The sequence below is a fragment of the Microtus pennsylvanicus genome, chromosome 15 (assembly GCF_037038515.1).
Source record: "Microtus pennsylvanicus isolate mMicPen1 chromosome 15, mMicPen1.hap1, whole genome shotgun sequence".
Lineage (NCBI taxonomy): Eukaryota > Metazoa > Chordata > Mammalia > Rodentia > Cricetidae > Microtus > Microtus pennsylvanicus.
In genome coordinates, this window is record NC_134593.1 from 2567415 (window position 1) to 2581284 (window position 13870).

The following is a 13870-nucleotide window of genomic DNA, read 5'->3' on the forward strand; positions in this document are numbered from 1 at the left end:
TGAGCTCTATATTTTTCTCTGTTTCCCTCCCTGCCGCTACCCCAAGGTTCCCATGCTCCCAATTTACTCAGGAGATCTTGTCTTTTTCTACTTTCTACTTCCCGTGTAGATTAGATCTATGTAAGTCTCTCTTAGTGTCCTCATTGCTGTCTAAATTCTCTGGGATTGTGGTTTCTAGGCTGGCTTTTTTTTTTTGCTTTATGTTTAAAAACCACCTATGAGTAAGTACATGTGATAATTGTCTTTCTGTGTCTGGGTTACCTCACTCGAAATAATGTTTTCTAGCTCCATCCATTTTCTGCAGAATTCAAGCTGTCATTATTTTTTTCTGCTGTGTAGTACTCCATTGTGTAAATGTACCACATTTTCCTTATCCATTCTTCGGTCAAGGGGCATTTAGGTTGTTTCCAGGTTCTGGCTATGACAAACAAAGCTGCTATGAACATGGTTGAGCACATGTCCTTGTGTCACGATTGAGCATCCTTTGGATATATACCCAAAAGTGGTATTACTGGGTCATGAGGAAGGTTGATTCCTAATTTTCTGAGAAATCGCCACACTAACATCCAACGGGGTTGTACCAGCTTGCATTCCCACCAGCAATGCAGAAGTGTTCCCTTTTCCCCACAACCTCTCCAGCCTAAGTTGTCATCAGTGTTTTTGATCTTGGCCATTCTTTCAGGTTTAAGATGGAATCTCAGAGTTGTTTTGATTTGCATTTCTCTGATGGCTAAGAATGTTGAACATTTCCTTAAGTGTCTTTCAGCCATTTTATTTTTATTTTTTTAATTTATTTATTTATTAAGGATTTCTTCCTCCTCCCCGCAACCGCCTCCCATTTCCCTCCCCCTCCCCCGATCAAGTCCCCCTCCCTCATCTGCTTGAAGAGCAATCTGGGTTCCCTGACCTGTGGGAAGCCCAAGGACCGCCCACCTCTAGCCAGGTCTAGTAAGGTGAGCATCCAAACTGCCTAGGCTCCCCCAAAGCCAGTACGTGCAGTAGGATCAAAAACCCACTGCTATTGTTCTTGAGTTCTCAGTATTCCTCATTGTCCGCTATGTTCAGCTAGTCCGGATTTATCCCATGCTTTTTCAGACCCAGGCCAGCTGGCCTTGGTGAGTTCCTGATAGAACATCCCCATTGTCTCAGTGTGTGGGTGCACCCCTCGCGGTCCTGAGTTCCTTGCTCGTGCTCCGTCTCCTTCTGCTCCTGATTTGGACCTTGAGATTTCTGTCCGGTGCTCCAATGTGAGTCTCTGTCTCCTTTCATTGCCTGATGAAGGTTAATATTCAGGAGGATGCCTATGTGTTTGTCTTTGGATTCACCTTCTTATTTAGCTTCTCTAGGAACATGAATTATAAGCTCAATGTCCTTTATTTATGGCTAGAAACCAAATATGAGTGAGTACATCCCATGTTCCTCTTTTTGGGTCTAGATTACCTCACTCAGGATAGTGTTTTATATTTCCATCCATTTGTATGCAAAATTCAAGAATTTTAGATTTTTCTGTGGAGAGTTCTCTGTTTAGGTCTGTACTCCATTTTTTAAATTGGATTATGTGTTCTTTTGGTGACCAATTTCTTGAGTTCTTTGTATATTTTGGAGATCAGACCTCTGTCTGATCTTTTCCCATTCTGTAGGCCGTCGTTTTGTCTTGTTGACTGTGTCCTTTGCTTTACAGAAGCTTTTTAGTTTCAGGAGGTCCCATTTATTAATTGTTTCTCTCAGTGTCTGTGCTGCTGGGGTTCTATTTAGGAAGTGGTTCCCTGTGCCAATGCATTCAAGTATACTTCCCACTTTCTCTTCTGTAAGGTTCAGTGTGGCTGGCTTTATGTTGAGGTCTTTGATCCATTTGGACTTGAGTTTTGTGCATGGTGATGGATATGGGTCTATTTTCATTTTTCTACATGTTGATATCCAGTTATGCCAGCACCACTTGTTAAATGTGCTTTATTTTTTCCATTTTATATTTTTTGCTTCTTTATTAAAGAAGATGTGTGGATTGATATCCGGGTCTTCTATTCAGTTCCATTGGTCCTCCTGTCTGTTCTTATGCCAATACCAGGCTGTTTTCAGTACTGTAGCTCTGTAGTAGAGTTTGAGGTCAGGGATTATGATGCCTCCCGAAGTTCTTTTATTGTACAGGATTGTTTTGGCTATCCTGGGCTTTTTGCTTTTCCATATGAAGTTGAGTGCCGTTTGAAGAATTTTGCTGGGATTTTGATGGGCATTGTGTTGAATCTGTGAAAAATATGTTTTGAAAGATTGATTTATTTATTATGTATACAATGTTCTGCTTGAATGTATGTCTGCAGGCCAGAAGAGGACACTAGATATCATTACAGATGGTTGTGAACCACCATGTGGTCGCTGGGAATTGAACTCAGGACCTCTGGAAGAGCAGCCAGTGCTCTTAACCTCTGAGTCATCTCTCCAGCCCTTTGAAAAGTATTCTTTTTAATTCTTTGTAATATCTGCTAGTTAATTTGTATTTAAATTTTCTCTATTCTACGAACAGTTTACCTCCCAGTACTTTGAAGATGTTGTCTGTGGTCCTCTCCTTGAAAGATATTGTCTCTGGTCCTCTCCTTTGTGCTATTTCTAACAAGAAGCCTGATGCGATTTTGTCCCAATCTATGTTTTCACTTCTGGCCTAGAACCATCCTTATAGACAAGGCTGGCCTCAAACTCACAGAGATCTACATTTCCATCTCCCTGGACCTGGGATTAAGGACACATGTCACCACACCCAGCCTCCAGCTACATGCAACATTTTCTTCTTATTGCTGGTTTCAAGCAATTGATATGTACTTTGCTGTAGTTTTCTTCCTGTTTCTTCTAGTTGGAGGCAGCTGGGTTTCCTGCATCTACGGGCCCAGGAAGCTTCGTTTGGAGTTTTCAACCATATTTTTTCTTCATATGTGTTTGTTTCTCATTGTCTGTCAGGATGCTGGTTACTCAGAAATGGGTTTGTCGCATCACAGAGCCTTCAGATAACTTGGGCTTTAAAAAACTTTTTCTTAGGTCATCCTCTCCAAGAAACTCATACCTCCCTGGGTATGTGTACAACTATGCTTTTCTTATGTTTGTCTGTCTGTAATAGCCTCTGTCGCCTCTGCTGCTTAGTATCCATGCTTAAATCTATATTAATAAATGTATTATTTTTAATAAACTCCAATCTTGATTTATATTTCTTCTTTTTCCTCTTTATTTCATTTTCGTTTTCGTTTGTTTGTTTGTTTTTTCCGAGACAGGGTTTCTCTGGGTAGCTCTGGAATTCGCTCTCTAGACCAGGCTGGCCTCAAAAATCACAGAAATTCACCTGCCTCTGCCTCCCAAGTACTGGGATTAGAGGCATGCGCCACCACCACCTGGCAATATCATCAATCTCTGCTGTGATGTTAAATACGCTATTGTTTATCCATTCTATGATCTTGATACTTCCATGTTTCCATTTAGTGTTGTGAAAAAGGGGAGTATCATTTAATCACATGCCTGAAATGCCAACACTCTAGGCCGAAGTGAGAGAATTCTGAGTTGAGGACCAACCCTAGCCATACAGTAAGATCTGACAAAAAGGAGGGATGTAGAATAGCTTGAGAACCTGTTCCTGACTTTGGTTTTGCTTACTGATGCTCTCTTCATTTTGAGTTGATAGTTTCCTGTCCCATATCTTTGAGTCTTTGATCTTGGAAACAAACTGAGGTAATTGCAATGCATGTCTCATTAGTTTATATCTCCAGGATTTGCTCTTTTATTATCCATTCTCCAGTGTCTTGTCGCTTCCTCAGGCTGAGTATGGTGGTGCGCACCTTCACTCTCAGTAGTGAGGGAGTGAAGACAGGAAGATCTCTGTGAATTCAAGGCCAGCTGGAGATATAAAGTGAACCCTGTCTCAAAAAAATTATAAAAATGGATTATACACCCTTCTGCATGTTTTCTTTCAACATGAATGTTAGATTATTATGTTTGCTTATAACAGTTTTTCTTTTTGTTGCTGTATAGTAATTGTTATATCTACTGCTGATGACTATTTGGGTAGCGTATGTTTTTTTCTGCATAGAGTGCTATTAGGAACATCTCCATGTGTATTTGGGGGAACCTTTATACTGGATATATACTTGCATAGAATTGGTGGGTCATATGATAAACTATGCCAATGTTAGTGACATCTCCCCCCAAATTTTTCTAATGTGGCTTTACCTATGTACACTCTCTCGGGTAGTGTGAGTTCTAACAAGAGGTTTTTGAGGGCTAGCCCCAATGCTCTCTCAGGGTCCAGAAAGAAATCTATAGCCAGTGAAGGCTAGGGATCTGAGGATGATCCATATTTCTTATGCCAGTTTCTTTATTTTTCTGTTTCTATTTTAATTCTCCTGTCCTTCTTCTAATTCTTCCTAGCTTCTACTTCTAGCTTCTCTGTAGCTTAAAAACTCTCTTTCTCCCAGAAGCCTTGAAGTGATAAAGAAATTACAAGAGTTGCCTCTGATTGGTCAAAAGCACATTTCTAGAGCAAGTGATAAAGAGCTGAGCTGTTTACCATGGCAACACAAGGGTCCAAGGTTACAGGACTAAGTCCGTGACCAGAAGGTGAAGGGCACAGTGCCCAGTGAGATAAGTTTTGAGACACAGGTCTTTTGTTAACAGACTGGCAAGCAAAGAATTGCCATGGTTTTCTTAGGGTGCTTTGTGTAACAACCTTGGTTGGACTTCTGAGACTCTGACCTTGTGCATAGCTGTAAGGTTTTACAGTTGTGATCTATTTTTAAAAAGCCTTTAGTCTAGATTGAACTTGCTCTGGGGTAAAAGTGGGCTAATTGTATGCAGTTTGTGTTAGACTGAGGAGAAATTGTTATTTTTTGATAATAGTCAAAGTAAAAAGGAACAGAGCAGGCTTTTAAGTGTCTACAGTCTTCATGGGACAAATACATTCAGTTATGAAGTATGTCCCAGTATTTTCTATATATCAAAATTATGCAGCCAAAATAAAAATCATCTTTCTGACCATCCACAGATATATGAGCCCATAAGACTGAGATGCAATCATGAGATTACATATACACATCACATGAGATCACACACTACAATGCAGGTATTGAGGAGACACCAGCTGCTTTAGCAACCATGAGCAGCACTTTCTAGAGTCGATGGTCCTGCAGACCTTGTCTGGGCAGTGTTAGCCTCCACCAGATGACCACTCCTCTGGTGGATTGACATCTGAACACTAGTTGTCACCTGCAGGAAGTAATTCTCACGGCCCCTGACAGTTCTAGTCGCCCAACCTTTGCTATATTTGATGTTGTCTATGTGTGTTCCCTTCTGAAACACAAGAGAACAGGACTGATACTTTTCATTAAAATTACTTGGTCAGGCCAGTGATAGGGCTCAGCAGGTACAAATGCTTGCATGCAAGCCTGATGACCTTGACTGGAACCCCCAATCTCATGAGGTGGCAAAAAAGAGTTGATTCCTTACATTGCTCTCTGACTTCTACAACATGTGCATGCACACCTGACAGCACAAGCTCATATTTGCTTCCCCAACCCCCACAGACACAAACAAAAGCAAAAATCAAGTGGGTATCTTGTAGTGGTATACACCTATAGCCTCAGCACTTGGGGGAAGCGGAAGGATGAGGAATTGAAGGTCAGCCTAGGCTACATAAAACCCTCTTTCTATTTACGCTGGGCGGTGGTGGCGCACGCCTTTAATCCCAGCACTCGGGAGGCACAGGCAGGTGGATCTCTGTGAGTTCGAGACCAGTCTGGTCTACAAGAGCTAGTTCCAGGACAGGCTCCAAAACCACAGAGAAATCCTGTCTCGAAAAACCAAAAAAAAAAATCACCATCTTTCTAAAACCTAAATAATTAATTAAATACAATGAAGTGGGTTGTTTTTATGAGTGTTTTGAAAATACGACAAATGTTAAGTCTGGGGCTGAAGAGACAGCTAAGCAGTTAGAGCCCTTGTTCTTGCAGAGGACCCAAGTTTAACTCCCAGCACCCACATGGTGGCTTACAACCATCTATAACTCCAGTTCCAAGGATCTCGCATCTTCTGACTAGTCTTTCCTTTTTGAAAAAAGATTGTTTTTATTTTATTTTTGTGTGTTCACACATTTGTCTGCATGTCTGTCTGTGCACCATGTGCGTGCAGTGCCTGCAGAGGTCAGGAAGGTGGTGCTGGACCTCAAGACTGCAGTTACAGACACTTGCAAGCCATCATGTGGCTGCTGGGAATAAAACCTGGGTCCTGTAGAAGAGCAGCCAATGCTGTCAACCTCCTTTCTTATACAGCCCAGGATCATGACTGCCTGGGGGTGACACCATCCAACTTGGGCTGGGCCCACCCACATCAAGAAAATGCTGCAAAGCTATGTGTGTGGGCCAGACAGATGGAGGCAGTTCCTCAATTGAGTGCCTCTTTCCAGGTGACTCTAGTGTTGACAAAAAAAAAAAAAAAAAACCTAACCAGTACAGAAGCCAACCTGCAATTTAGTCATGTGACATTCTGTTATGTTTGTTTTTCTATAAACCAAAAGTATATAAAACTGAGTAATATTCTTTTTTATTTCTCTTCGTTTGTTTGTTTCGTTTGGTTTTTCAAGATAGGGTTTCTCTGTAGCTTTGAAGCCTGTCCTGGAACTCTGGCCTCAAACTCACAGAGATCCACTGATCCACCTGTCTCGGCCTCCCGAGTGCTGGGATTAAAGGCATGCGCGCCACTGCCCAGCCATACCCAGTATTCTCACCTTTTACAAATGCAGATGCTTTAGCATTTGCTGTGCACAGGACTTACACTCCGGAGTGCTCACCTGCACTCTGGGCCATCTGTGCAAAAGATGCGCAGAGCTAACTAGAGCTCTCAGAGGCTATACAGCTCATGTTGGCGATCATTTTAATTCTCAATCAAGATGGTTTTTGAAATCTAAATTAGGAAGAAAATACTTAGCTTTAAGTTATTATCATGTTTTTAACTAAGGAACCAAGCTTCACCATTGTCTCTGAGAAGTGGACCATCTCTGAATTAGACATCCAAAAACATGATTTATCCTCCGGTTCATTTTCTTTTTCTCCCCCCTCCAGTTCATTCTCAGTGTGTCTAATGATAAAAAGCTCAGAAGTCCCGGTGATGAGGCTCAGAGGATAAAGGAAGCTTGCTGCCAAGCCTGACAACCCGAGTTTAGTCCCCAGAACCCACTTGGTGGAGGAGCAAGCTGTCAGGTTGTCCTTTGACCTCCATACAAGCACCATGGCACATGTATGTACACACATACAAATAAATAAATGTGATACAGAACTTTGAATCTCGCAGGGCAGTGATGGCACACACTATTAATCCCAGCACTCGGAAGGCAGAGGCAGACAGAACTCTGTGAGTTCAAGTTCAGCCTGGGCTGAGCTACAGACCAAATTCTAGGACAGGCTCCAACACTACATGGAGAAATTGTCTCAAAACATAAAAGAATTAATCCCAGTTCCATATATACTAAAATTTGGCAGTTATGACAGTAATGCTATGAACATTCTTGCATATTTCATGTCATACACATGTTAAGTTTTCTCTGTGCTTACCAAGGTTCACTGTTCACTATGCTGGTCTTCAATTGATTTGTATACTAAAGGATGTTTTTGTGTTTTTTATTGTTGTTGTTGTTATTTTGCTCTTTTTGTTTTTTGAGACAGAGTTGCTTTGTGTGGGCTTGGCTGTCCTGGAACTCACTCTGTAGACCAGGCTGGCCTCAAACTCAAGAGAACCAGATCTGGTCTGGGATTGAAGGTGTGGGCCATCTTTGTCCTTTAGATTTATTTTTATTCTTTTGTGTATGTGTGTGTGCATTTGTGTGTGTGTACATGTACCTGTGTATACTGGTGCTGCAGAGGCCCCTTAGAGTTGTGGGTTCAGATGGTTGTAAACTGCCTGATGTGGATGCTGGGAACCAAACTCTGAGTCCTCTTAGAGAACAGCAAGTGTTCTTAGTTTCTGCGTCATCCCTGCACCCTAGATTTTCCTCCTAGTTCACCATTTCGTTAACTTTACACCAAAGCTTAAATCTCAGTTTAGAGGCCTTCGTAGATCTATTGTGTTCTTTTTAAAAATTGCTTCTTTTTATATTTTGCACTTACTTATATTTTCAGGTCTTTTAAGAAAAATGCTAGCTTTACATTCAGTGTCTGTCTATCCCAATTTTGGAAGTCTTTCCAGAACTGGCAGTGCTATTCCACTTGATTTTTTTCAGGGTGCTTGATCTCCATATAGAAACTATGATTTTAATGGTTTCTAGTTTCAGTGCATTGTCTAGGACAGTAGTTCTCAACTTTCCTAGTGCTTTGACTCTTTAATATGATTACTCACGTTGTGACCCCCAACCATAAAATTATTTCATTGCTGTTTCAGCCATGAAAATTTTGCTACTGTTATAAATCATAATGTAAATATCTGGATGCAGGATGTCTGCTATGTGACCCCTGTGAAAGGGTTGTGAAGTCCGGATTAATGATCTGAGGGCTCTACAGCTCTACAGCAGTCACCAGCAACATGTGGCTCTTTAACTTTAAAAACTTTGGCTGGGTGGTGGTGGCGCACGCCTTTAATCCCAGCACTCGGGAGGCAGAGGCAGGGGGATCTCTGTGAGTTTGAGGTCAGCCTGGTCTACAAGAGCTAGTGCCAGGACAGGCTCCAGAGGTACAGAGAAACCCTGTCTCGAAAAACTAAAAAAAAAAAAAACAACTTTAAAAACTTTGATCCCAGGGGGCTGGAGAGATGGCTCAGCGGTTAAGAGCATTGCCTGCTCTTCCAAAGGTCCTGAGTTCAATTCCCAGCAACCACATGGTGGCTCACAACCATCTGTAATAGGGTCTGGTGCTCTCTTCTGGCCTTCAGACATACACACAGAAAGAATATTGTATACATAATAAATAAATATTTATAAAAAAAAAAAACTTTGATCCCAGTTACAGTAGCCACATTTTAAGTGTCCCATGGTGTCATCCCTTATGACCACCACATTGGGCAGCACTGATGTAAACATGTCCATCAATTCCAAAGGCTCTGTCATAGATGACTGCTTTTCCTTCTGCTTGGCACCTCCAGCCTGGAAAGCGCTTCAAACTGAGCTCTCAGCCTGAGGGTTTATAGCTGTGCAGGTATGCAGTTGAGCTGCAGAAGGGAATGAAGCCTTTCTAGACTACTAGCTGTCAGGAAGATTGTCTCTCAGAACTGTAATCAGAAGAGACCTATGGATAATAGATCCTTTTCTTTGCTCAGATGATGAGAGTAACATTGAAATTACCAGACTGGATTCTGCAAGTCCCTGTGTGCTGAATGAACAGCATCCCTTGGTTTTACCTCGAGTGCAGCAGTCTAAGGTGCTGTCCATCACCTCAAATCCGGTAAGCCTCAGAGCAGATTGTAAGAAACTGGAACTGTTCCTGCCAAAAGAAACTCGCTCAGGTGTTTGCCTTGGTTGTATTATTTCTGGATTTCTGGCAGGATTCACAACAACATAGTCATTTTTTTGTTATAAACTGATTGGCCCATTAGCTCGGGCTTCTTATTAACTCTTATAATTTATATTAGCCCATTATTATTGTCTCTGTTAGCCACATGGCTTGGTACCTTATTTGGCGAGGCAGTCGCATCTTGCTTCTTCTGTGGCCGGGTCACGACTGTGGAACAAGCTTTCCTCTTCCCAGAATTCTCTTGTTCTTATTGGCCTGCCTCTACTTCCTGTCTGGTTGTCCTGCCTATACTTCCTGCCTAGCTACTGGCCAATCGGCATTTATTTAAAATATAATTGACAGAATACAGACCATTGTCCCACACCACTTCCCCCCCCCCTTTTTTTTTAAAAAAAGAACTCTGAATCTAATATCCTTTGTTTAGCTTTTCTCCTGACCATTAGCCATAACAACTTGTAACCAACATTCTAAACAAAAAAAAATATCCATAGTCCATTTTTGGGGAATGTGGGTGTAGTTTTCCAGGCTACTTCCTGTTGGTTTGGGAACACTGATAATCTTATGGGGACCTAAAGAAAACTTAGAATTATGATCAAGTCCTGACTGGAGTATCCTGTGAGGCTTGATCATCTCAGGCAGCTTCTTGAATCTGTTCTGGATGTAGAACTCAGACATCTGGGCCATCTGTTCCTACTGGGAGATCTCTCAGGTGGTCTTCCTTGATCAAACCTGATTTTTCTTAACTCAGAATAAATCGACAGCCTCTCATTTTCTGTGGAAACAAAACCAAAACCTCTTCTCCAAAGTAACATACCTTTTGACTTCAATTTTGAAGTCAAGGTATTTTCAAAATACCTATCTTGGATTAACTCAGCAGCATTTATAAGCAAATATCCTTTAGCAGCTGTTGCTCCTTCTTCAGCATTCAAACAATTCAAAGAGAGCATAATAACATTCAGTATCCAGATTCTCTGTGTGTTTTCCATCTTTACATGGCTTTATTTTAACCTCTATTTCTTCTATTTTTACTTTCAATTTTTGGCTTTTTGAGACAGGTTCTCTGTATATTTTTGGCTGTCCTGGAACTCCCTCTGTAGACCAGGCTGTCCTTGAACTCATAGAGATCTGCCTGCCTCTGCCTCCCAAGTGCTGGGATTAAAGGTGTATGAAACATACCTTGAATTCACAGAGATCTGTCTGCCTCTGCCTCTCAAGCGTTGGGATTAAAGGTGTGTGCCACCACGCCTTTAACTCACAGCAGCTCACAAACCACACTCAAATGCTCTGTAGCTGGAACTCCTGCCTGAAAGAGTCAGAGTTTGCACTGGCAGGACAGCCCAGAAAACCAGCATTTTAAAACAGCATGGCTTTTTTTTTTCCTGTTACAGCTGAAAACCAAAAAGCATGTGGTCAGCTTTTCATCAACACCATTTAAGTGTTTTGTGGCAGGGCCTCTTAAAAGAGCTGCAAGGTTTTATAGCTAAAGCTGAGTCAGGAAGTCTCTCTTAAATGAGAGTGCTTGCCTCTAGCAAGAAGAACCCACCTGAGAAAATGCTGCTATTAGTAAGCCATACTTGACTCTATTATTTTATGTCTAGAATTACTCCCCAAGCTTTCTCAGGCTTTATGTGGATGCAGTTGTCCACCTGGGTGCCATCTGTTGTCTGAGGCTTCCTGTCCTGCCCAGTTCCCACAGTTGTTAAGTTCCAAAGAAACACAGAGTTCTACATTAGTTATAAACTGATTGGCCCATTAGCTTAGGCTTCTTATTAACTCTTATAACTTATATTAGCCCATTATTCTTGTCTGTGTTAGCCACGTGGCTTGGTACCTTACTCAGAGGCAATCACATCTTGCTTCCTCTGTGGCCGGGTCACAACTCCATAGTCATGTTGTTAAGAGATGGTTTCACTGTATAGCCCAGGCTGGCGTCAAACTCAGTGTGAGTTCAGGTCAGCCTTGAACTCACAATCTCCCTGCCTCAGCTTCTCAAGTGCTGGGATTACAGGTGTATGCCATCTCTTCTATGGCAGAAGAGGTGGTTAAAGGGCACTGAATGATGGCCAGCTCATGTTGGTAGTATTAGAACAACTAAGATTAGCTCCTTATAAAGCCTTTGGAATTTAGGTTATCACATGGGACAGACGTAGGGAAATATACCCTTGTAGCTCCAGCTACTCACAAGGCTGGCACAGGAAGATTACTTGGGCCCACCATTTTAAGGCCAGTATGGGCAATACAGAGAAACACTGTCATAAAAATTTTAAAAATAAAAAATAAAAGAAAGAACAATGAATGATCAAGAACCAGAACTCTGGGCTAGTGAGAGATGAGTCTGCAGAGCTCAGGATCATGTGCTAGTGAAAAAGATCAGTTATTTGCACTTATTTCTTCCTCTTGTTCCAAAGTAAAGTTGCTTGTGACTTTACTATTTAGGGTTTCTTTTCTCTTGTAAGCAGTAATAATGCTTCTCTCTGCCCATGAGAGTAGCCATTAATTTTCATCTGTGTTGATCGGCTGTCACTTAGAAATACAGAACAAGGAGCTGGAGAGATGACTCAGCAGTTAAGAGCACTGACTGCTCTTCCAGATATCCTGAGTTCAATTCCCGCAACCACATAGTGGCTCACAACCATCTGTAATGAGATCTGATGCCCTCTTCTGGCATGCAGGCATACATGCAGGCAGAACAATGTATTCATAATAAATAAACTTAAAAAAAAGAAATACAGAACAAAGAAAAGAACCCTGTTCTCTTGACAGTGCACCTTGCCAGCTACTGGTCAGCTGTTGTAAAGTTAAGACACAAGGTTGGGGGAAGGTGTAAATAACCTAACTGGAAAACTAATTTTGCAAACTTAGCAAATGGAGCAGGTGTCTTCACCAACCAATGTATGCTTTTGACACATAGATGAGTTTCTGTCAAGCAAGTGGTCACCAGCCAAACGTGAATGGCCTCTTGGTTCACGGGATGCCTCTACAGCCAAGGAACCTCTCCCTGATGGATAAGCTCCTGTAAGAAGCTCGGCTTTTCATTCACTGGAGAGCTTAAGTAGAATGCTGAGAAAGAGAGGAAAGCAACCAGTCACCACCAGGCCACTGAGTGGCAGACACAAGAGAGGATAACAGTTAAGGAGCAAAGTCTCTCTCTATCCCTGGGAAGGAGACCCAGGACCTGGCCACATGCAGCAGTGTGTGGCTGAGTGTCATGTGTGTGCTGCCCACATGGACTGCTGTACCACCCCAAAGGAAAGTCTGTGTCTAGGGATTTAGATAATTACAAGGCCATCCTAGTAAGAAGAACCACGTGAAAAGAGTAAACATGTTAAATACTTAGGAAAAAGGAGACCATTTTGGCATAAAAGTGTCAGATGTCAGAACTTTAATGCTTTTGGGCCAAAGGGATTGCTTAATGGATACAGGTGCCTGCCACCTGACAACCTGAGTTTGACTTCAGGGACTGAAGTGATGGAAGGAGAGCACTGGCCCCTAAAGCTGTCCTCTGACCTTCATACAGTACCCACACTCTTACAGAAAAAGGTTTTTTTGTTTGTTTTGGTTTTGTTTGTTTTTGGTTTTTTGTGGCACGGGTCTATGTAGCTCTGGTTGTCCCGGAACTCAACTATGTAGACAAGGCCAGCCTTAATCTCTGAGATCCACCTGCTTCTGCTTCCTGAGTGCTGGGATTAAAGACATGTGCCAACACATCGGGCTCACAAAAGAAGTAATATTTTAGAACTACAATGCTTCCAATCAAAGATAATTGACAATATTGTAGAATTTAAATAGTCCACAGTAAAATTAGTGGGAAAGAATTCATGAATAAATGTGATCAGATTGTGGATAGCTATGCATGCAATGTTAGTATTTGTTCATGTAGTTATAGATGGCCACCATAATTTATCTATGCTGTTGTCACTAGGTTGTCTTTAGGTGGGGTTTAATTTATTATGCAGAAAGGTATTATAAGTATTTTGTATAGGACATTTTTGAGGACATATAGTCACATTTAGGACGCTGGGGCGGATCACACAGCATGAGACAGGAACTGTACTTCAGCAAAAGGAAGTGAGAATAAGCAAGAGCTGTAAGGGTGTGCAGTCAGCACTAGTGCAGGGCAATGGTGCAGCTAGCATTAGCTTAGGGCAATGGTGCAGCTAGCATTAGCTTAGGGCAATGGTGCAGCTAGCATTAGCTTAGGGCAATGGTGCAGCTAGCATTAGCTTAGGGCAATGGTGCAGCTAGCATTAGCTTAGGGCAATGGTGCAGCTAGCATTAGCTTAGGGCAATGGTGCAGCTAGCATTAGCTTAGGGCAATGGTGCAGCTAGCATTAGCTTAGGGCAATGGTGCAGCTAGCATTAGCTTAGGGCAATGGTGCAGCTAGCATTAGCTTAGGGCAATGGTGCAG

General features: G+C 42.0%; 1 protein-coding gene across 12 annotated transcripts in view; it reads left to right on the forward strand.

Moving 5' to 3' along the window:
• Fam149b1 (family with sequence similarity 149 member B1) overlaps positions 1-13870 on the forward strand; it is a 44696-nt gene that overhangs the window by 24958 nt on the left and 5868 nt on the right. For 11 of the 12 annotated variants that reach the window (XM_075949961.1, XM_075949960.1, XM_075949959.1 and 8 more), the window contains 2 exons: positions 9268-9392; positions 12373-12476. In XM_075949961.1, coding sequence (XP_075806076.1) covers positions 9268-9392; positions 12373-12476 — 229 coding nt within the window. The remainder of the gene's footprint in view (positions 1-9267; positions 9393-12372; positions 12477-13870) is intronic. The other variant, XM_075949968.1, reaches the window with a different exon arrangement.